The sequence below is a fragment of the Myxine glutinosa genome, chromosome 1 (assembly GCF_964187855.1).
Source record: "Myxine glutinosa chromosome 1, kmMyxGlut1.1, whole genome shotgun sequence".
Taxonomy (NCBI): domain Eukaryota; kingdom Metazoa; phylum Chordata; class Myxini; order Myxiniformes; family Myxinidae; genus Myxine; species Myxine glutinosa.
Window position 1 is genome coordinate 401873606 of NC_136261.1, and position 23488 is coordinate 401897093.

Sequence of the window (23488 nt, forward strand, 5' to 3'; positions counted from 1 at the left end):
ACAACGGAGGATGGAAAGTCGGCGACTGCCTTTGGAGGCCAGCTTGGAAATGTGGCTTTTCCAGAAATGATCACGGCCAATAGTGAGACCAAAAAGCTTGAGCGACAGAACTTCTTCAAAGAGGATTGTTAAAAAAAGTAGATGTGAGGGTTTTCCAGACAGTCTTTTCAGAGACAAGGTGAGAGTGAATGATTTATCAGGATTAAAAGACATGTTCCCTGTGTTTGACCAGCTTGTAATTTTATCCAAGTCTGTAGAGAGTTAAGAGGCTGCTTTTTGCCTGGAACTGTCGATCTGAGGGATGAGAGATGCAACGGCAGAGGGTGGAGTCATCAACAAAAATAAAAAGATTTTCCATGGAATCTAAGGAAGAGATATGTCAAGTGAGACGGCTCTGATTTCTGATATGGCGTTGAGGACATCCATCCATTGTTGAAACAGCCAAAGCAGCATGTCCAGAGAAGAGTGGCCTGGTCTGAATCCATATTGATGATCGAAGATCAAGCAATTGGAGAAGAGGAAGGATTTAATGTCAGAAGTGATGATGGATTCCATGACCTTGCTGATGATTGGGAGTAGGCTGATTCGTCTAAAGTTGCAAGGATGTGGTTTTGAAATTTTTCCTTTTTTAGTTTTTGGAATAATTCTGACTGCTGGGTCTGGCCGGTGTCCACATCAACTTGAATCTCAACCTTTGGGTGTGGGGGTCGGGTCATTTTTTTTTTCTCCACCAGTTTATCCATACATGGCGCTCAAGAAATTTCATCTTGATTGGATGAAGTTTTGTACTTGTCGAATTATGACATCATAATGGAGGCACCTGTAACATCATCATTAACATATTTTATTCCCCATGGAGAGCTCTTTACAATGAGCCATGTCTCAATTTTGTAGAATGAATGCGGGCGAAATCCACCGAGCCATGTCACTCACTTGTAACACCAGGACAGGGCCCGCGGAAATTTGGGGTGCATTTGGATGGCCCCGCAGGTAAGGTTGCATCTTGTGGCATCCACCGGGGGACGTGGTCTGTAGGAAGGGGTTGTACAAATGTTCATAGAGTTTACGAATTTTTGGAAAGTTTTGGATAAGGTTAAGTGTTGTGGTTAAGTAAGGTTTTTGCGTGTTGTTTGGTTCCCTTCCTCCGCAGGAACAACGAATTATAATCATTGTAAATACTTGAAATGCATGATTGGTTAAGGGGGCCAGCATGGCCTAATCATAAACCCCGCCAAGTGCGGTTTCGGCGTCGCCACCATCGACTTCTTGGGGCACCGCATCACCGAGCATGGGGCCGTCCCTTTACCGGCCAAGGTGGAGGCGGTCAGGGATTTTCCGCGGCCCCGCACGATCAAGGGGCTCCAGGAGTTCCTGGGCATGGTAAACTTTTACCACCGCTTCGTGCCCCACGTCGCCCGGCTCCTCCGCCCCTTGCACGAGGCCCTTCGGGGCAAGCCGGACAAAGGTGACATCGCATGGTCGGAGCCGATGGCCGCGGCGTTCGCGGGCGCAAAGCTGGCTCTGGCCGACGCCACCATGCTGGCGCACCTGGCGCCCGATGCACCGATCGCCCTCACCATCGACGCGTCGGACTACGCGGTGGGCGCGGTGCACGAGCAATGGGTGCGTGGTGCTTGGCAACCGCTGGCGTTTTTCAGCCGGCAGCTTCGCCCGCTCGAACGCCGGTACAGCACCTTCGACCGTGAGTTGCTCGGGCTCCTCCTGGCGGTTCTGACACTTTCGCCATCTGCTGGAGGGCCGCCCGTTCACGGCATTCGTTGACCACAAGCCCCTTGTGCTCGCGATGGCCAAGGTCGCGGAGCCATGGTTGGCATGGCAGCAGCGCCACCTCTCTGCCGTGTCCGAGTACACGACGGACATCCGTCACGTGGCGGGTAAGGACAACCCGGTGGCGGATTGCCTTTCCTGGTCCGTCATGCACGCGGTCCACCAGGGTCGACTATGCCCGGATGGCGGAGGCCCAGACCGCCGACCCCGGCATCCAGGCCTTGCGGACCGCCGTCACGGGCCTCTGCGTCACCGAGGTGCCGTTCGATGCCGTGGGCACGGCCCTCCTATGCGACGTCTCCCTCGGCCGGCCTCGCCCCACCGTGCCCTCTGGCTGGCAGCGCCCAGTGTTCGACGCCATCCACGGCCTGTGCCACCCTGGCGCGAAGGGTTCCCAGAAACTCGTCGGGGCGAAGTTTGTCTGGCATGGCCTCAGGAAGGACGTCCGCGACTGGGCCAGGACGTGACTCGCGTGCCAGCGCACACAGGTCCACCGCCACACCCAGGCACCGTTGGCCCCGTTTACGGTGCCCGAGCGGCGGTTCGACCACATGCACATCGAATTGGTGGGACCTCTGCCCCCCTCGCGAGGGTTCACCTACCTCCTCACCATGGTCGACCGCACCACGCGGTGGCCAGAGGCCGTCCCATTGGCGGCGACGTCTGCGGCTGAGGTGGCGCAAGCCTTTATCGCCACTTGGGCTGCCCGGTTCGGTGCCCCCTCGGACATCTCGTCCGACCGTGGCCCCCAGTTCACCTCGGAGCTCTGGGCCGCAGTGGCGCAAGGACTCGGGTTGAAGCTACAGCACATCACGGCCTACCACCCCCAGGCCAATGGCCTGCGCGAGCGCTTTCATCGCTCCATGAAGGCCGTGCTCCGGGCCAGCCTCCGCGACGGCAGCTGGGTCGACAGGCTCCCCTGGGTCCTGCTGGGCCTCAGGACGGTGCCCAAGGACGACCTGCGCGCATCCTCGGTGGAGCTGGTCTTCGGGCAACCACTGCGGGTACCGGGTGAATTTATCCCCGACTCCACGGCTCCTTGGTCTGCGGCGCAACAGCGCTCCGCCCTTCAGGAGACCGCCCGGAGGTTCGTCCCGGTGCCAATGGCACACCACGGTTGCCCGCCTTCCCACGTCGCCCCGGAGCTTCGCACGGCAAAGTACGTGTTCATCCGGCACGACGCCCACCGGGCACTGCTACGGCCCCCGTACGACGGGCCCTTCCGCGTGCTGGAGACCGGTGACAAGTTTTTCACGGTCGACATCGGCGGTGCCCCGGATCACATTTCCGTGGACCGCCTCAAGCCGGCCCACCTCGATCCGGACCACCCCCCGCCGGCAGCGCTGCCTCCGCGTCGAGGCCGCCCCCCGGCGGTCGGACCTCCGGCACCCCCGCCAGCAGCTCTGCCTCCGCGTCGAGGCCGCCCCCCGGCAGTCGGACCCCCGGCACCCCTCAGCCCCGCCGGCCCGCTGCCCCGCTGCCCCCCAGCCCTGCACCCATCGCCAGGGGGCGTTTCGGCCGGGTCATCCAGCTTCCCCGCAAACTCACCCTTCAGGTGCGTGGGAATTCTGGGGGGGGCGCGTGTCGCGGGCACATGGGGCAATAATTCCGCGCACCAGTGGGTGGCTCGAGCGCCCAGGCGGGGACCGATGGCACATACCCCGCCCTTCGACCGAGCGGCCACGCCCGGGGACTAGGCGTGGCCTCGGCACATATATGCGGGCTCTAAGCTCGAGCCCGCCCAGTGCTGCAGTTCGAGCTTTCGTAATAAAGACTCTTTTAGTTTTAACAAACACTTAAACTGTAAAACGTGGTTCTGAAAGTTGCTTTTCCTGATCTCATGAGTTCGTTGTGTTACAATTTATAAACAATACAAACAAATGGAGCATGGAAACGGTTTTTTGACTGGTAATTTGGCACCACATCCCCTCCTCCCCTCCCCTCTCCTCCTCCTCCCCTCCCTTCCCCGCCTACTCCTCCTCCTCCCCTCTCCTCCTCCTCTCCTCCTCCTCCTCCCCCTCCCCTCTCCTCCTCATCCCCTCTCCTCCTCATCCCCTCCTTCTGCTCCTCCTCCCATCTCCTCCTCCTCCTCCCCTCCTCCTTCTCCTCCTCCCCCCTTCTCCTCCTCCCCCCTTCTCCTCCGCCCTCCTCCTCCTGCCCCTCCTCCTCCGCCTCCCCCTCCTCCGCCCTCCTCGTCCTCTCTCCTCCTCCTCCGCCCTCCTCCTCCTCCTGCCCCTCCTTCTCCCGCTCCTACCCCCTCCTCCTCCTTCTCCTCCTCCTCCTCCTCCTCCTCCCCCCCTCCCCATCACTACGCCACTGCTCGTGGGTTTCAGTAGGAATGTGTAATTTGTTCAGAATGCCGGCGATAACTTGCCTACTCGTGAATGACACCGTGGGATCTTTAACGTTCACCAACTAATGCTAGCACATAGGACGTCCGACTTTACGTCCATCCGAGGGACGAATATGAACACCTTGATGGATCACCTGCCTGCGAAACACCTGGACGGCAGTTTATACCTGGGTCGGGATTCGAACCCAGCCGTCCAGGGTTGAACCTGAAACACATTTTGAAGATCGTTCTCCCGAATGAGTTCAGTTCAGGCTCCGATTGAACTTTCTGAGCTTGAACATCGATCGGAGAAATCCGTGGATCGGAATTCGGGAATGATGTTTGTTTTGATAAATGATAACGATGTGGCGGACACAATGCCAGTGTGTAATAATTCCGCGCACCAGTGGGTGACGGGAGCGACCGTGCGTGGAAGCACGGCTCAGGCCACGCCCGGAGCAAAGGCGTCATGAGGCGCAGGGTTGAACTGGAATACATGCCCCGCCTTTCGGCCGACCGGCCACGCCCGAGGGCAAGGCGTGGCCTCGGGACATATACGCGGGCTCGAAAGTCGAGCCCGCCGAGTGCTTACGTGCGAGCTTTGAATAAAGTGTTTGGTTTTGTTCAACGCGTGGTGGCTTACCTTCTTGGCAAACGAGTTGTGTGTGCATAGCACCACACTGGTGACCCCGACTGGTTCAGCCGTAGCTGACCCCTGAACGCGCCATGGCTACCAACGCTGTCGCCATCAAACTCCCGGAGTTCTGGGAAGCACAGGCCGACATTTGGTTTGTGCAGGCCGAGGCCCAATTCCAGCTCCGGGGCATCACGGCGGACAACACCATGTACTTTCACGTGGTCACCGCCCTCGGGCCCGGCACTGCCACCCACATCGTGTCCTTCTTTCAGCACCCGCACACGTCGTGTCCTTCTTTCAGCACCCACCGGGCGCCCACAAGTACGCGGCGCTCAAACGCCTTCTCCTCACCATGTTCGGGCTCACGGAGGCCGACCGCGCCGACCGCCTCCTTGACCTTCCGGTCCTCGGCGACACACGACCGTCCATTCGGATGGATTATATGTTGTCCCTTCTTGGAGAAAAATGCCCGGATTTCCTTTTCCGAGCGCTTTTCCTCCGCCAGCTACCCGCGCAGGTGCGGCTCGCGCTGGCCGGTTCGGCCATAACAGAACCCCGCACCCTGGTCAGAGAGGCGGACAAATTTTTCGCGGCTTGCGACACGCGGCCGACGTATAGCGCTGCCGTACTGGATCCCGGTGCGGAAGCTTCAGCACCGCGCCCCCTCGTGGCCGCTGCTACACCCCGTCCACCACCGCCGTCACGACCGACGTGGCAGCCACCACCGGGGCAAACCTGGTGCTACTATCATGCCAGGTTCGGCCGCAAGGCCAGGGTGTGCCGCCCGCCGTGCTCTTTCTATGGGTCGGGAAACGAGAACGCCGGCGCTCACTCACGGCCATGAGCGTCGGCCATTCCGGCAGCCTCCTTTTCAGCACAGACACCTCGTCTGGTCGCCGATTTCTGTGCGACACGGGAGCGCAGGTAAGCATCCTCCCTGCCTCCGCGTCCGACAAGCAAGCCACGGGCCGGGGCCCCGCCTTGCTCGCCGCCAACTGAACTCCCATCCGCACATTCGGGAAGCGTTGCCTCTCGCTGCGGTTCGGGGGACAGCGCTTCCAATGGTCTTTCGTCACAGCCAGCGTGCCAATGGCCCTGCTCGGTGCGGACTTCCTTTGTGCGCATGGGCTGTTGGTGGACATTAAGCGTCAACGCCTCGTCCAGGCCGAAACCTTCAGCTCGCTCGCTTGCTCGCTTGCTCGCTGAGCGGCTCGTTGAGCAGCTCGCTGAGCGGCTCACCGAGCGGCTTACCAAGTGGCTTGCTCAGCGGTTCCGTCCCGGCGAGGTTAGTCAGTACGCTTCCGGCAGCGGACGAGTTTACCCGCCTCCTCGCCAGTTTCCCGGCACTCACGCGGCCCACCTTTTCAGCGGTGGCCGTCAAACATGCAGTGGAACACCATATTCCCACCGTTGGACCACCGGTCTACGCCAGAGCGCGCCGCCTCGACCCAACGAAGCTCGCCGTTGCGAGAGCGGATTTCGCCACGCTGGAGCGGCTGGGCATCTTCCGGCGCTCCAACGGCGCATGGGCCTCACCTCTGCACATTGTGCCCAAGCCCGGTGGCGGATGGCGACCATGCAGTGACTACCGCCGGCGCAACGACGCCACCACCCCTGACCGCTACCTGGTCCCGCACATTCAGGACTGTTCCGCCCGGTTGGCGAAAACGACCATTTTTTCCAAGGTGGACCTCATCTGGGGTTACCACCAGGTCCCCGTACAACCGGAAGACGTACCGAAGACGGCCGTTATAACACCTTTCGGCCTCTTCGAGTTCTTGCGGATGCCTTTTGGGTTGAAAAATGCGGCCCAGGCGTTCCAGCGGCTCATGGACAACATCTTGCGCGACTTGTCCTTCGTCTATGTCTACCTGGATGACATCCTAGTCGTGAGCGCGTCCCGGGAGGAGCACCTGCTCCATCTCCGCATGCTCTTCGAACGCCTGGGCCAGCATGGCCTGATTAATCAACCCTGCGAAGTGCCGGTTCGGTGTCCCCGCCATCGACCTCCTGGGGGCACCGCATCACCAGGCACGGGGCCATCCCTTTACCGGCCAAGGTGGAGGCGGTCAGGAGTTTCCCGTGCCCCCTCACGATCAAGGGGCTCCAGGAATTCCTGGGCATGGTGAATTTTTATCACCGCTTCGTGCCCCACGTCGCCCAGCTCCTGCGCCCCCTGCACGAGGCCCTCCGGGGGAAGCCGGGCAAAGGTGATATCACCTGGACAGAGCAGATGGACGCGGCGTTTGCGGGCGCGAAGCTGTCCTTGACCAACGCCACCATGCTGGCACACCCGGCGCCCGATGCTCCAATCGCCCTCACCACCGACGCGTCGGACTACGCGGTGGGCGCGGTGCACGAGCAGTGGGTGCATGGTGCTTGGCAGCCACTGGCATTTTTTAGTCGGCAGCTCCGCCCGCATGAACGCCGGTACAGCACCTTCGACCGCGAGCTGCTCGGGCTCCACCTGGCGGTCCGACACTTCAGCCATCTTCTCGAGGGCTGCCCCTTCACGGCCTTCATCGATCACAAGCCCCTTGTTTTCGCGATGGCCAAGGTCGCCGAACTGTGGTCGGCCCGGCAGCAGCGTCACCTCTCTGCCGTGTCCGAATACACGACGGGCATCCGACACGTCGCGGGTAAGGACAACCCGGTGGCGGATTGCCTCTCCCAGTCCGTCGCACACGCGGTCCACCTCGGGATCGACTATGCCCGGATGGCGGCGGCCCAGACCGCCGACCCCGACGTCCAGGCCTTTCAGACCGCCGTCACGGGCCTCCGCATCACCGAGGTACCGTTCGACGTCGCGGGCACTGCCCTCTTGTGCGACGTCTCCCTCGGCCGGCCTCGCCCCATTGTGCCCGCTGGTTGGCAGCGCCCGGTTTTTGACGCCATCCATGGCCTGTCCCACCCAGGCACGAAGGCCTCCCAGAAGCTTGTCTGGCCTCCGGAAGTTCGTCTTGTCAAGTTCGTCTGGCATGGCCTCCGGAAGAACGTCCGCGACTGGGCCAGAACGTGCCTCGCGTGCCAGCGCGCAAAGGTCCACCGCCACAACCAGGCCCCGTTGGCCCCGTTTACGGTGCCCGAACGTCGGTTCGACCATGTCCACTTCGACTTGGTGGGACCTCTGCCCCCCTCATGGGGTTTCACCCACCTCCTCACCATGGTGGACCGCACCACCCGGTGGCCGGAGGCCGTGCCATTGGCGGCGACGGCTGCGGCTGACATTGCGCAAGCTTTCATCGCCACTTGGGTTGCCCGGTTCGGCGCCCCCTCGGACATCTCGTCCGACCGCGGCCCCCAGTTCACCTCGGAGCTCTGGGGAGCGGTGGCGCAAGGGCTCGGCGGAAAGCTGCACCACACCACGGCCTACCACCCCCAGGCCAATGGCCTGTGCGAGTGCTTCCATCGCTCGATGAAGGCCGCGCTCCGGGCCAGCCTCCGCGACGGCAGCTGGGCCGACAGGCTCCCCTGGGTCCTGCTGGGCCTCAGGATGGCCCGGAGCCCAAGGACGACCTGCATGCGTCCTCGGCGGAGCTGGTCTTCGGACAACCACTGCGGGTACCGGGCGAAACTTATCCCTGACTCCAGGGCACCTTGGTCCACGGCGCAACAGCGCTCCACCCTTCAGGAGACTGCCAGGAGGTTCGCCCCGGTGCCGACGGCACACCACGGTTGCCCATCCTCACACATCGCCCCGGAGCTTCGCACGGCAGAGTACGTTTTTGTCCGGCACGACGCCCACCGGGCACCGCTGCGGCCCCCGTACGACGGGCCCTTTCGCGTGCTGGAGACCGGGGACAAGCACTTCACCGTGGACATCGGCGGTACTCCAGATCGTATCTCCGTGGACCGCCTCAAGCCGGCCCACCTCGTCCTGGACCACCCCCCGCAAGCAGCTCTGCCTCCGCGTCGAGGCCGCCCCCCGACGGGCAGACCCCCGGCACCCCCCACCCCGGCCGTCCCGCCACCCCCCAGCCCTGCACGCATCGCCAGAGGGCGTTTCGGCCGGGTCATCCGGCTTCCCCGCAAGCTCACCCTTCAGGTGCGCGGGAATTCTGGGGGGGTGCATGTGGCGGACACAATGCCAGCGGGTAATAATTCTGCGCACCAGTGGGTGACGCGAGCGACCGTGCGTGGAAGCACGGCTCAGGCCACGCCCGGAGCAAAGGCGTCATGAGGCGCAGGGTTGAACTGGAATACATGCCCCACCTTTCGGCCGACCGGCCACGCCCGAGGGCAAGGCGTGGCCTCGGGACACATACGCGGGCTCGAAAGTCGAGCCCGCCGAGTGCTTACGTGCGAGCTTTGAATAAAGTGTTTGGTTTTGTTCAACGCGTGGTGGCCTACCTTCTTGGCAAACGAGTTGTGTGTGCATAGCACCACAACGAAATGAGAACGAGTTTGTTTATTAAACGGGATAATCAGAGATAACAGGTTTAAAATAAACGTTCTCAATACATGAAAGGGTGTAAACCCCCGCGGAATGTTCCCTCATTTGGTTATTCTTTCACAAAGAAATAAACTTCAGGTGAAAAACAAGATGAAAATCGAGTTGATGACATTCCAAATAACCACGTGACGTGCTGTGAGACTCAAATGTGCGGGAGATCACGCCCTCGTTCTACGAGGCTGCGTCATCACGTTGTTCATGACGTCACTGAACGAGGCTCCACCCCTATGAGTTCAGTAACTCAGTTCGCGGAAGTGCTTGCGCGATTTGAACCTTCACCAGCAGGAGAGGTAACGTGTCCGTAGGCCTACCCGTACCCGGGTTAAGGAGTTATCAAGTTGTTAATGAGAAATGTTGTACAATGATCGTGTTTGGTTCACCCTGCTAATGAAGGAGTGTGTGGAGAGTGCGATCGGGAAGATCCGTGTGGTTCGGCAGGATGACGTCAGTTTTAGGGCCTCAGAGGAACCACAGTTCCAGCCTCCAGGTTCATTAGTTTCACCACCGAAGGTCGATGGAGGTTTTGTTTTCATGTCTCTTCATCTATTTGTGAACAAGATGTCTGAAAAAGTTGTGGATGGATACGGACGAAACATGGTGGAGACGCTGGTGTGGGACACGGACGAAACATGGTGGAGACGCTGGTGTGGGACACGGACGAAACATGGTGGAGACGCTGGTGTGGGGCACGGACGATTTTATTGTATACCAAGTCGAGTCTCATGTAAGAGCTAACATATGGAACATGTAATAAAGGGAGCGAGAGTGGGTGAGAGGGATGTAGGTGAGAGAACAACTGTGGAAAACAGGGATATCGGGAGATAAAGAGCGCTGGGGCGGGGCACATGGGATAAACAAGATGGACGCTACAGGGATTTCAGGAAAGAAAACAGGGAATTTGACGGAGGTGGGATTGGAGTCGGTTAACGGGGGTAGAAAAGATCAAGGTTTTGGATGGGGATATTTTGGATGATAAGAGATGGTGGTGAACACCTGTTTTGCAGACCTGGAGGGAGGAGTGGGAGTAGTTATGCTAGTTATACTAGTTATACACCAAAGCAAACAACAAAAACGACCGGGGAAGACTTATCTTTGAGGAAGTTGGCAGAGGTGAAAATCGCACATCCACTGCTCATAGACTGGAACCGGTAGTGATGATACCAGGTGAACCTTTCGAACTTAGTTTTACTAAAACTCCCATTGAGTGATGGATCAGATGTTTCACTTATGAAATCTCATTATATTATAATCTCTTTGTTTTTGTCGACACAAGCACATTGTCATGGGACACCTGGCGCTCTTTTGTGTTACCTGTTTGTGATGATCGAGTGCACCTTCTGATGATCTTCTTATCCAGTTTGTCATTTCATTTAATACCCTGAATGATTATTCCGAATTATACCGGGAGCCCAGAGGGGTCAGCCTAGCTGGAAAGTTAACCAATTTTCATGTATATAGTAATGGTCCATGTGCATGTCCATATAAGGAAATGGACGTCTGCCGGGCACATTATGGTGGGTGTGGTCAAAAGGGTCATTAGAAAGGGACCTCAAAATGGAGCTAGATCAGCTCTGTGAGTTAACCTGATGAAACCTATTGGAAAATGTTCGGTATAGTCCGGGGTATGATTGGCCACTGCCAGACATTTTCAGTGGTGGGGTGTGCCTGCCAGATTACAAAACCGGAACCCCAAAATTGAGCTAGATCAGCTCGTGAGTTAACCCGGTGAAACCTACTCGAGGATGTTCGGCATAGTCCCAGATATCACGAATGACCACTGCCAGACATTTTCAGTGGTGGGGTGTGCCCGCCAGAAACCCCCGAATGCCCCCACACCCAAAATTGAGCTAGATCAGCTCTTAAGTTAACCTGGTGAAACCTGCATGAAATGGTTTGGCATAGTCCAAGGTATCATGAATGGCCAGTGCCAGACATTTTCAGTGGTGGGGTGTGCCCGCCAGACACTCGTGAATGCCACCACCCCAAAATTGAGCTAGATCAGCTCGTGATTTAACCTGATGAGAATAACATTGAGAATAAAATACAATGGAATAACAGCATCATAACTTTTGAAAATCAGATGTTTTATTTCAAGTCATGGGAAAAGAAGGGATTTCTAAGGTGTAACATGTCATTTGTCATGGGTGTTGTAAAGACGCTGACGTTATCTGTTGAATGTAATACATTGCCGAAACATTTATTTCCCTTTAAGTTCGTAAAATTTCGAGATTATGGTTGGATAAATTGCATACTTTATGAAACAGGTAGGGATTAATCAGGGAAACAATTTATAGAAATGTCATCTGCAGTAGATGCTATCAATGTTTTAAACATGAAAACAAAACACTTCTACTCATTGATTGTAGAGAGGAAAAAAAACAGATAGAACCTGATGTATTTCATCTTTGGCAACAACGATGAGCTGTGGTACTAAAACACAAATATGAGCTTTGGTACTAAAACGCATGCCAGAGCTCTTTTGCAGGAGTTGAAATCTGAACTGATTTTTTTTTAAACGGTAAACCAAACAAAAGAAATGACAGAAGCCAGGTAGAAAGATTGTTTGACATGCTACGGTACAGAATTTTATTTCATTTGTCTGCACATTTATGTTTTGTAATGTGATTATCTGATGAAACAATAAAGTCCTTCAAATGAGGCAAAGAAAGAAAAAAAATAATGAATGACCACTTGACATTTTCTGTGGTGGAGTATGCCTGACAGACACCTGGAACCCCCTCCCCAATTCCAAAATACAGAACTAGATCTGAGCTCATGAGTTACCAATCCCGATGAAAGTGACTGAAAATGTTCAGCATAACACGGTACTGCATAGCCCACATGAATGACCACAAGCAGATGTCAGCCATTCATTCGAACAAATTCAAATTCTGTAGAGTGGTCTCCTATCAGTAATCCCCATCTTCCTCCTCTGATTCTGAGTCTTCACTCCATGCTTCGCCACCTGAATCGCTCAATAATCCATCAATACTTTCTACTTCCAACTCCGACTCGCTGTCACCTTCCACCTCCATGTCCTCTGCGTTGTTACTGCCATTCACAAACAAACTGTCTGGTATGGCTGGCCCTTCAAACCAGGTTGTCTTCAGGATGTTGTCATTCACAGATCATCCATAATCGTTTGGTGACAAACCGTCCCCAGGAGATGCTGTCACGGCATGTGTCCACAATGCTGTTACATACTGCGTTCGTCGAATCTTCATGTCAAGGGTCCGACGAGAAGGTGGCAGCAGCGCACAGTCGATCTGTTTGATGTTTGCTAATGGATTCTCCTGAATGTCAATGAAAGGCATGATTAGAGATGTTGTAAGGTATTCTAATTTTATAATGATGATCATATTCTCAGTTTCTCGTGCCTTAATTACCTGATCAACTTTGCCAGTCATTTGCATCAGTTTGTTGTATCGTGCTTCATTGACATCTCGAGTCTTGCTTTGTCCGTACATATGGCTTTTGCCACAGAAAATACAAGTCCCTTTCAACAGGCCCTGCTGATCAGACTTGGGAAGGACACTGCAGCGTCTTGTTCGGATAGAAGCCTTTTTGGTGGTTGGTTCATCATCAGGTGGCAGGGATTCTTTCGGACGCTTCACTGCTGTGTAATGCTTATGACAGGAAGGGTGATAGCTGACAGTAGATTCGTGATCAATGCTTACCAAAATCTTGTGTGTGACCTCAAAGTATTTGTCAGATTTCAAATTTTTACGCAAGGCAGCAGCATTCTTTACTGTTGTCCATGTCCTGTCACTGAATTTTATCAGCTTGCCGTCCTCTTCTGTGCACTTGTGACATATAGCAGCTTGAAACACCCTCAGCGTCATTGTTCTGGAATGAAAATAGGGTCCATTAATGTGGAGTAAAAATTAAATGGTCCAGGGACCATATGATCACATGTGGATATAACTGTCAGCTAGGCAACCGCATAATGTTTGAATCGATATTCTGTGCAAATAAATTGACCTGTAACCTTTGATCTAATAACCCCAAATCTAATCATGTTGCCTCTTCTTCCAAGTGCATACAGGTAAAAAGTTTGACGAAAATCCTTTCAACGGTTCTTAAGACATCGCGATAACGAGACTCGGACGGACGGACAACCCGAAAACATAAATTTGTGGCGGAGGCATAATGACGTTTGACATTTGGTTATGGGAATTCCGAATTTCACCTCTGTCCTTGAAGTTACAAAATTATGCTAACTCGGTGGACGTTTTGAGAGGAGATTTCTCTGGTGGCTTGGTGAGTGGTATCTTCTCAGTGCTTTAGAATGTGCAAATTAAGTTTCATTACCCTTACCTCTTGATTGACAATAGTGGATGAACGATTTGATCCTTGGGCTGACTCTCCCAAACATTGCTCTTCTGAAGTCGCACATGTTTCTTCTGGATCCATCCTCCTGGGTGATTCTTCCGAACCTTGCTCTTTTTTTTTTTTTTTTTTTTTTTTTTTTGTATACAAGATCGAGGCTCGTGAAAGAGCGAAAATTAATCACACAGAAAGACAAACAGACACATAAAACAAATAACATCGGGAGCGGTAGACAAGATGGGGAGAGAGGGGGAAGGACACAAACACAACATTTGAGAGCAGGGACCGAGAGACATGGAGACATCGAGAGATCTGTGGGAGGGAGAGGGCTTTGGGGGGGAGGCATGTGAAGGGGGGAGGCATGTGAAGGGGGGGAGGCATGTGAAGGGGGGGGGGGGTGGGAGAGGTATAAACATATGGACACTGCCAGGATTTCCAGGAAATAAGTTGGAATTTCAAACAAGGTGGATCTGGGGTGAATTAGTGGGGGTAGAAAAGATCAAGGTTATGGATGGGGGAAGATAAGAGATGGTGGTGAACAGCTGTTTTAAAGACCTGGAGGGAGGAGAGGGATTGAATGGAGTGTGGGAGTTTGTTCCACAGGCGGGAGAAAAGAGGAATGAAAGAGTGAAGGTGAGCAGAGAGCCGAGATTTCGGCAGTTTAACCATCAGAGGGTTGCTGGCAGATCTTGTGCGACCTGTAGGAATATTTGGGGGACAGAGCACGGAGAGAGCTGGGGGAGCAAGGCCGGAGAGGAGTCGGTAGAAGACAGAAAGACCACCTACCTGCCTGCGGTGAGTGAGTGAAAGGCCCTCAGAGATAGCTTCATCGCGGGAGATTCCAATGATTTTGAAAGCTTTGGATTCAACAGCGTGAAGCCGAGCCAGGTGTGAGGCAGGAGCACCAGCCCATAGGGGAGAACAGTATTCCATTGAGCTGCGGATGAAAGCCTTGTATGTGGTGAGGAGCTCAGGTGTGCCGAGGAAGGACTTCGCACGACGGAGGATGCCCAGTCGGCGACTGGCTTTGGAGGCCAGCTTGGAAATGTGGTTTTCCCAAGAAAGATCATGGCAGATAGTGAGACCCAAAAGCTTGAGTGACAGAACTTCTTGGAGAGGATTGTTGAGAAAGTAGATGGGAGGGTTGTCCAGTCGATCTTTTCGGAGAGACATAGTAAGAGAGTGAGATTTGGCAGGATTGAAAGACATGTTCCACTTGTTTGACCAGTCTGTGATTTTGTCCAGGTCTTCAGAGAGTGAGGAGGCTGCAGACTGCCTATCTGAGGGAAGAGGAATGGAGCGGCAGAGAGTGGAGTCATCAGCAAAGAGATAGAGAGGATTTTCCAGAGAGTCAGAGAGATCATTGATAAAGACCAGAAAAAGCACAGGGCCCAGCACACTTCCTTGGGGAACTCCAGCCTGAACAGGAAGGGGAGATGAGAGAAATCCATTCAGGGCCACACGTTGACTACGACCAGAGAGGAAGTCCGCAAGCCATGCATGGAGATTTCCATGGATACCATAGGAGGAGAGTTTGGTGAGCAGAGCTGGGTGCCAGACCGTATCAAAGGCCCTTGATATGTCAAGGGAGACAGCTCTGATTTCCTGTTTGGCATTCAGGACCTCCATCCATTGTTGAGACAGCAGAAGCAGCATGTCCAGAGTAGAGTGACCTGGTCTGAAACCAAATTGATGATCAGAGATCAAGCCATTGGAGAAGAGGAAAGATTTCATATCCAAAGCAATGATGGATTCCATGACTTTGCTGATAATTGGGAGCAGGCTGATTGGTCTGTAGTTGCAAGGATCTGTTTTTGCACCTTTTTTGTGTAAAGCGGTAATGTTAGCTGATTTCCAGGATGCTGGCAGATGACCTTGAGCAAAAGATAGGGTGAAAAGAACAGAGAGAGGGTGAGATAGAGCGGCAGAGCAGGATTTTAGGACCCGTGGGCTGATGCCGTCTGGTCCAGTTGCAGAATCAGAGTAAAGTCTTACCTAAGCATATAGGCTCTTCTGCAGTCATCCTCCTGGCTGACGTCGATAATTCAAAGCTGAAAGAATAGAATAATGCATTGTATTAAAAAATCCCCAGAGCCACGCTTTTGCTAACATCCATTATAAAAAGAAATGACTACAGTAATATTAAATATTAATTGAGAGGAATCAAAATTGACATTTATCGTAGTATGGGCATTAGCTTACCTTGAGGGAAATGGTTCATTAACATGTACAAGAATGATCATAATGGACCAGTCAGACACGAAAAATACATGCCTTCATTTCCCTCAATCAAGAAAAGAGTATACATTCATTGTTTCGCTTTGAAATTAATGACCGTAGACCTAAGCATATAGGCTCCACTTGTAGTATACTCGTATAGTGTGAGTAACCTTGGCTGCATAAGGTTCATTGAAATATCTATTTCAGTCGATAAAGTAGGCCTAATTAATGGACAAGTGGCCCTCCATATGATGGATGGACAGCATCAGCAGGAGTGTGAGGGTTAGGTGACTCCTATGCAGTTTGTGATTAGGCCTCGGCGCTATTCTGGTAACATACCCGTACCTGATGGAATCAAAGGGATGTAAATGTACATGTACCGCTTTGCATCACCATAAACACACTGATTTTGAGTATAGCTACAAAGGAGAGACGTCTCTTAAATCTTTAAGTTTTAAAGCTTGATTAATGAGATAATAGGTGGCAGCATGATATCTATGGGGAGCAATTTAAGTAACAAAACTTACCTCTCAGACTGCGTCGAATATCTTCTTGGATGTGTTGATGACTCTGATCCTCAATAAAATAAGTTGGGTTGCAGTGCAAAGAGAACTTGACTACTTGATTCCTATTTTAAAACTGGCACATACCGGTAAAAGTGTCACAAAACGTAATACATGTAAAGTAACATGCCTGGCACCTTAATGTTGTGTAGGTTCAGGCTTGGTCAAATACATGCTATATTGATAATTGTGCGTAAATTACAATGCCACAGAATCAAGAGATACATTGGGCTTTTTCTCAGAATTCCGTCTGGCTCAATGGAGGGCAGGCATTTTGGGGTGTCTGGCAGGCACACTCCGCCACTGAAAATTCATGATACACGGAGTTATGCTGAACATTTTCCAGGAGGTTTCATCAGCGTAACTCACGAGCTGATCTCGCTCAATTTTGGGTGTGGGGGCATTCGGGGGTGTCTGGCGGACACACCCCACCACTGAAAATGTCTGGCAGTGACCATTCCTGGTACTTGGGACTATGTCAAACATTTTCCAGTAAGTTTTACCGGGTTAACTCACGAGCTGATCTAGCTCAATTTTGAGGTCCCTTTCTAATGACCCTTCTGACCACACCCACCATAATGTGCCCGGCAGAGTCCATTTCCTTACATGGACATGCACATGGACCATTGCTATATACAGGGTGTCTCAAAATACATGGAACCCATGTCACTGCTAATAATTCTGCCAATATTAATGTTCTTGTTCTTTTTTTTCAGATTTGAAGAGAGGAGACCATAACAACTAATAATTATCAATCAAAATGCCTTGGACAAAGGAGGAAAAAATATTTTGTGTCACTACTTATTTGGAGACGAAATCATTCAAAACGGTGCAAGCAAAATTTCGCAGGAAGTTCAACGTCAACAACTATCCCCAGAAAAACCAAATTTATCGTTGGGCACACAAATTTCAAGCCACAGGATCAGTAAACAGCCTCAACAAGAAGGCAGAAACACCCAGTTCTGGCAGGAAGCTGACTGCAAGATCTCCTGACAATGTGAATGCGGTGAGACATTCTGTCAGAAGGAGCCCGAAAAAGTCCATCCGAAGACGTAGCCAAGAGCTGGGTCTTTCACGTGCGTCAGTGCAAAGAATCTTGATCAAGGATCTTCAGCTGTACCCATACAAGATCCAGATCAAGCATAAACTCACACCAGCTGACATGGCAAAACGTGTTGTGATGTGCCAGTGGTTCGAGAACAAGATCGAAGAGGATCCTGACTTTCTTGATGATGTTTGGTTCAGCGACGAAGCAAACTTCTTGCTCTGTGGGCATGTCAATAGCAAGAACAATGTGTTCTGGGGCACCCAAGCCCCAGACGAGGTGCTTCAGAGGCCCTTGCACTCTGTGAAATGCACGGCCTGGGTGGCCATCTCAAAACATGGCATAATCGCACCGTTTTGGTTTGAAGACGCAGACGAGGAGGCAGTCACTGTCACAAAGGAGCGTTACATTGTGGTGCTCAACAAGTTCTGGAGGGGACCTGGGAGACGTCGTGGCGTGAATCGAGATGTGCAATGGTTCCAACAAGATGGGGCAACTCCACATACAGCCAACATCACGATGGAGTGGCTGGACCACCGATTCCCTGATCGGCTGATCGGCAGGCGCCGCGAACCCGAGTGGTCTCAGCATTCACCTGATCTGAACCCCACAGATTTTTTATCTCTGGGGGTTCTTGAAGGACCACGTGTATGAGAATCGTCCTCAATCCATTTCTGAACTGAAAGTGGCCATCACCCAGAAGATTCGTGCCATCAGGAAGGAAGAGTGTGTCAGGGTGATTGACAACTTCGCTCGTCGGCTTCAAGTGTGTCTAAGGCACAAAGGCGGTCATTTGGAACATGTGCTCTAATAAATGTATCCTTTGAGCAAGAGACCTCAAATCTTCAGTTTTTTAATTGTTATCATATCAGCTTCCAGGAAATGTAATCTTTTTTGGAGTTTCTTGTCTGAGTAATAAATTATTATCATGTTAATGGGTTCCATCTATTTTGAGACACCCTGTACATGAAAATTGGTTAACTTTCCAGCTAGGCTGACCCCCCTGGGCTCCCGGTCTCCCGGTGCGGGCTCACGGTCCTTCTGATGATCTTCTTGTCCAGTTTGTCATTTCATTTAATACACTGAATGATTATTCTGAATGTTAATACTCGGGGAAAATCCCGTCAAATGATGGATTCACCAAACTCAACACAACACACGGGATTACAATGGATACAAAGTTATCAATTACATCCAATGAATAATTTACAATAAATAATAAAGTTCAATAAATGAGACTTTACCTGGGGAGGATTAGTGGTGAGAGGAGAAACTTATCAAAACATTCCATATTAGAATGAGAGCATTGTAGCTTCAACATGCCTCCCCGAACAGGAGGGTAAGGTGATCTTGTGCATATCAACCCCCGAACCCCCACCAACTGGAGATTAAGGTGAACTTGGGCATACCAACCCCCTAACCCCCACCAACAGGAGAGTAAGGTGAACTTGGGCATACCAACCCCCTAACCCCGACCAACAGGAGGGTAAGGTTATCTTGGGCATACCAACCCCCTAACCCCCCCCCCCCCCCCAATGGGAGGGTAAGGTGATCTTGGGCATACCAACCCCCTAACCCCTACCAACAGGAGGGTAAGGTGATCTTGGGCATACCAACCCCCTCACCCCTACCAACAGGATGGTAAGGGGATCTTGGGCATACCAACCCCCTCACTCCTACCAACAGGAGGGTAAGGTGATCTTGGGCATACCAACCCCCTCACCCCTACCAACAGGATGGTAAGGTGATCTTGGGCATACCAACCCCCTAACCCCCACCAACAAGAGGGTAAGGTGATCTTGGGAATACCAACCCCCAAACCTCCACCAACAGGAGGGTAAGGTGATCTTGGGCATACCAACCCCCGAACCCCCACCAACAGGAGGTTAAGGTGATCTTGGGCATACCAACCCCCGAACCCCCACCAACAGGAGGTTAAGGTGATCTTGGGCATACCAACCCCCTAACCCCCACCAACAAGAGGGTAAGGTGATCTTGGGAATACCAACCCCCAAACCTCCACCAACAGGAGGGTAAGGTGATCTTGGGCATACCAACCCCCGAACCCCCACCAACAAGAGGGTAAGGTGATTTTGGGCATACCAACCCCCAAACCTCCACCAACAGGAGGGTAAGGTGATCTTGGGCATACCAACCCCCTAACCCCCACCAACAGGAGGGTAAGTGAATGTGGAAAAAAGTGTGAAAAGTGAAGTGTGGTGAATGTGAAGTGAAATATGTATATATTTATGAAATAATAAATATGTATTATGAAAAAGAAAAAAAGTGTGGTGAATTTGTGGCTGCAACAATATATATGTATATACTTGCTCTTTATTTACTTTACGATTTTCTAATGATCAATCTCCATTTGCAGGTTTCAATTCAACCCTGTTCCACGCTCTTCTCTCACCCCAAGGAAATGGCCTCTTCTTCTTCTTCTTCTTCTTCTTCTTCTTCTTCTTCTGATATTGGAGTTATTTTGAATGAACTCACATGCCCAGTGTGCTTTGAACTATACAAGGAGCCCATTTGTTTGCCATGCGGCCACTCGTTTTGTCGTGTGTGCCTGGAGACATCCTGGGAGAAAAGGGAAGCAGATGCAGGTTGTGTTTGTCCAAATTGCCGTGAGGTTTTTCCACAAAAACCAAAGCTCAAGAAGAATGTGATCGTTGCCAACTTGGTAGAAAATATGAAGTTGAAAAAGGGAAAGTTTGGGTTGGGGGTTGAGGTTCAAGATGCAGAACATGGTGATGTGAATGTTAAGGAAGGAATGAAATCAGGGGGCAGTGAGAGTTACTGTGAGCTTTGTAATGGAGAGGCAGCCAAGAGGTGTGTACCTTGTGAGATCCTCTGCTGTGAGAAACACCTGAAGCCTCATCAACAGAAAGGGCACAAACTGGTGGATCCGAGAGTGAAGATTGAGGAACTAAGATGCGTTGAGCATGGTAAGCCAATCCTACTTTATTGTAAGGATGATGGGAGCTTGATGTGCGTCACGTGCAGAGGTGGACAACATTGGGACCACGACGTTGTTGGTGTGGAGATTGCTCATGCTGAACTAAAGGTGAGTAAATCAGTGAAAATGGTTATTGTATGTATTATATCCTTATTATTTTTGGTTATTTAGCTGAAATACAGTGCATTCAGAAAGTATTTAGACCCCTTCACGTTTTTCACATTTTGTTATGTTGCAGCCTTATGCTGAAATCGTTTAAATTCATTTTTTCCCTCATCAATCTACACTCAATACCCCATAATAACAAAGAGAAAACAGGGTTTTAGAAAGTTTTGCAAATTTATTAAAAAGAAAAAACTGAAATATCACATTGACATAAGTATTCATACCCTTTGCTATGACACTTGAAATTATTTAGCTCAGGTGCCTCCCATTTCTCTTGATCATCTTTGAGATGTTTCTGCACCTTGATTGGAGTCAACCTGTGGTAAATTCAATTGATTGGACATGATTTGGAAAGGCACACACCTGTCTATACAAGGTCTCACAGCTGACAATGCATATCAGAGCAAAATCCAAGCCATGAGGTCGAAGGAACTGCCTGCAGAGCTGAGAGACAGGATTGTGTCGAGGCACAGATCTGGGGAAGCGTACAAAAAAAATCTCTGCTGTATTGAAGGCTCCCAAGAGCACAGTGGCCTCCATAATTCTTAAATGGAAGAAGTTTGGAACAACCAGGACTCTTCCTAGAGCTGGCCGCCCGGCCAAACTGAGCAATCGGGGGAGGAGGGCCTTGGTAAGAGAGGTGACCAAGAACCCGATTGTCACTCTGGCTGAGCTCCAGAGATCCTGTGTGGAGATGGGAGAAACTTCCAGAAGGACAACCATGATGTCATAGGTCACATGGTTTGGTGGCAATGATTTTTTAAAGAATAAAACTGTAAAAAGCCACTCCTCCAGAACGGCTCAACAGATCGAACGGAAGCTTCAAACGTATGTTCCCCGTGCCCTGTGTATACGCTGCTGCCCTTGAATAATTTATACGTCACATGGTTTGGTGGCCATATTGTATTGAACAAAAATCTTTTAAAAATTCTACCTCTTGAACCGCTTCATTTATCGATGTGAAACTTCAAAATAACTAGGGCATGCCCGTACTATATATATATCTAAAATTATATCCCCCCCCCTCTATTTACATGAAATGGTTTGGTCCATTCGCAAAGCCAAAGCGAACGGCTTGCGAGTACGGTGACAATCCCCCCCCCCCCCCCCTCTATTTACATGAAATGGTTTGGTCCAAAGCGAACGGCTTGCGAGTACGGTGACAATCCCCCCCCTCTATTTACATGAAATGGTTTGGTCCAAAGCGAACGGCTTGCGGAGCTTGGTAAAGAAATCGCCATAGCGTGCACAAACGCGCAGGAAAGCGAAAGAATCGCAAATTAGTTTTAATTAGTTTTAAAACATAGTTTAACGCCAACATAGCGGCAACATAGTTTGCCAACGTGAAATAAATGAATGCGCTCTCAAATGTGCCGTCCGAGGCAGAGTCTGTTCGGCACGTTCGGCACACGTGATAGCTCGCTGCTCTCTGATTGGTTGAATCGTTTTTTGGACATAGCTCGGTAACTACTTCTCCGATTAATATGAAACCTTGAAAAGGCACATCCTCAGGTCCCCAGCAATATACCTGGCAAGGTTAAAGTATATCGGACCCGTGGTTGTCGAGAAACAGCGGTCACAGACACACAGACATACACACAGACAAACACACACACAGAGATTACTGGAATTATAGATAGATGACGTAGTCGCAAAGCAGAACACGTGTTTAAAATTTCAATATGATTGGTCTTACGGTCTGGCAGCCAGAAGTTATTGTTTGAAGAAGAAGAAGCGCCACTCTATTATCTTCTCCAGCCATGTGAGCTTTCAATATATCTGTTAATTATGTTCTGTTTGAAGTCAGTGGCATCCTGTCTATTAATTATGTAATATCGGAATGTACCTTTCGACACTTTGGACTGCTGAGACCCATTGGACCTTTGAAGAACCTTTAAGACCCCATCAAGACCATCAAGACCCCAACATACCCTGAATATCCTTAAATACCATGATGAAACAGAGGACCCCAGGGACCCAAAAGACCCCGAGGAACGGAAAAGACCCAAAATACCCTGAAGACTCCGAAGATCTAAAAGACCCCAATGACCCAAAAGACCAAAAATACCCCAAGGACCCAAAAGAGCCGTCGGACCCTGATGACCCAAAAGACTCCATGGATGCGAAAGACCCTGGTAACTCCAATGACCCCAAGGACAGCCTCATTAAAAAATATATATTTAAAATACAATACTGAAATCAGTTTTATAAAGAGGATGTCATGTGTCACGCGTGTCTGATGAAAGTGTGGTTGTACAAAATCATGAAAGAATGTACAAAGACACCCCACAAAATACACCTCGCAAACACATCTTGGCGAGGGTCTGCGATCTCTGATTGCCCTTTGTTGTTTTAATGTCGCCTTTTTCAACTTCCATATGTGGAATGGGGCATGGGGATATAACCGTCAGTCCCCCACGGGGCTAGTTTTATATGACGAAGGCTCGTCTAGAGGTCTGAATATTTTTAACTTTCCGATTGACCATTATCCATTTATGTACAGCTTGTTACGTCATCGTAGCGGAATATTCCTCATAAACGTGAGATTTCTGGGAATGAGTTTATCATCAGAATTATTTATCATGTGCTGTTGTTGATCATTCACCTGTACAAGACGTGACGGGAAATGAATAAGTTTTTTTCAGGTGACCATCTGATCAAAGGTGAAATTGTTGATTTGTTGATGTGACAAGGGTTCAGAGTTCACCAAAATAAGTTTGTTTTGTAATAAGGAAGAATGTTTACGGCCTGAGCTACTTACAATCCTCGGACTTAAAAACGAATGAAGCTAAAATAAAGATTCATCATCACAGAATTTTCACGTAAAAAGGTGTGTTTAAATAAAGCAGAGAGATGTCGGTAAGTCGTTTCCTGCACCCCAACTATAAAACTTACTGAACTAACTATCTTTGGAATATTTCAAATCAGTACAAATCAACTTTTCCTGATCGCCAGCTCCCTGAACGGATTACAAATGAACCCTTTGACTTGCAGAGG

At 51.1% G+C, this 23488-nt stretch overlaps 1 protein-coding gene across 2 annotated transcripts in view; it reads left to right on the plus strand.

Moving 5' to 3' along the window:
• Window positions 1-9422: 9422 nt before the first annotated feature.
• Window positions 9423-23488, plus strand: part of LOC137417304 (E3 ubiquitin/ISG15 ligase TRIM25-like) — a 61728-nt gene continuing 47662 nt past the window's right edge. Inside the window, exons 1-2 of one of the 2 annotated variants that reach the window (XM_078770379.1) lie at window positions 9423-9500; window positions 19745-20434. In XM_078770379.1, the coding sequence (XP_078626505.1) occupies window positions 9438-9500; window positions 19745-20434 (753 nt within the window). In that variant the 5' untranslated portion in view covers window positions 9423-9437. The remainder of the gene's footprint in view (window positions 9501-19744; window positions 20435-23488) is intronic. The other variant, XM_078770380.1, reaches the window with a different exon arrangement.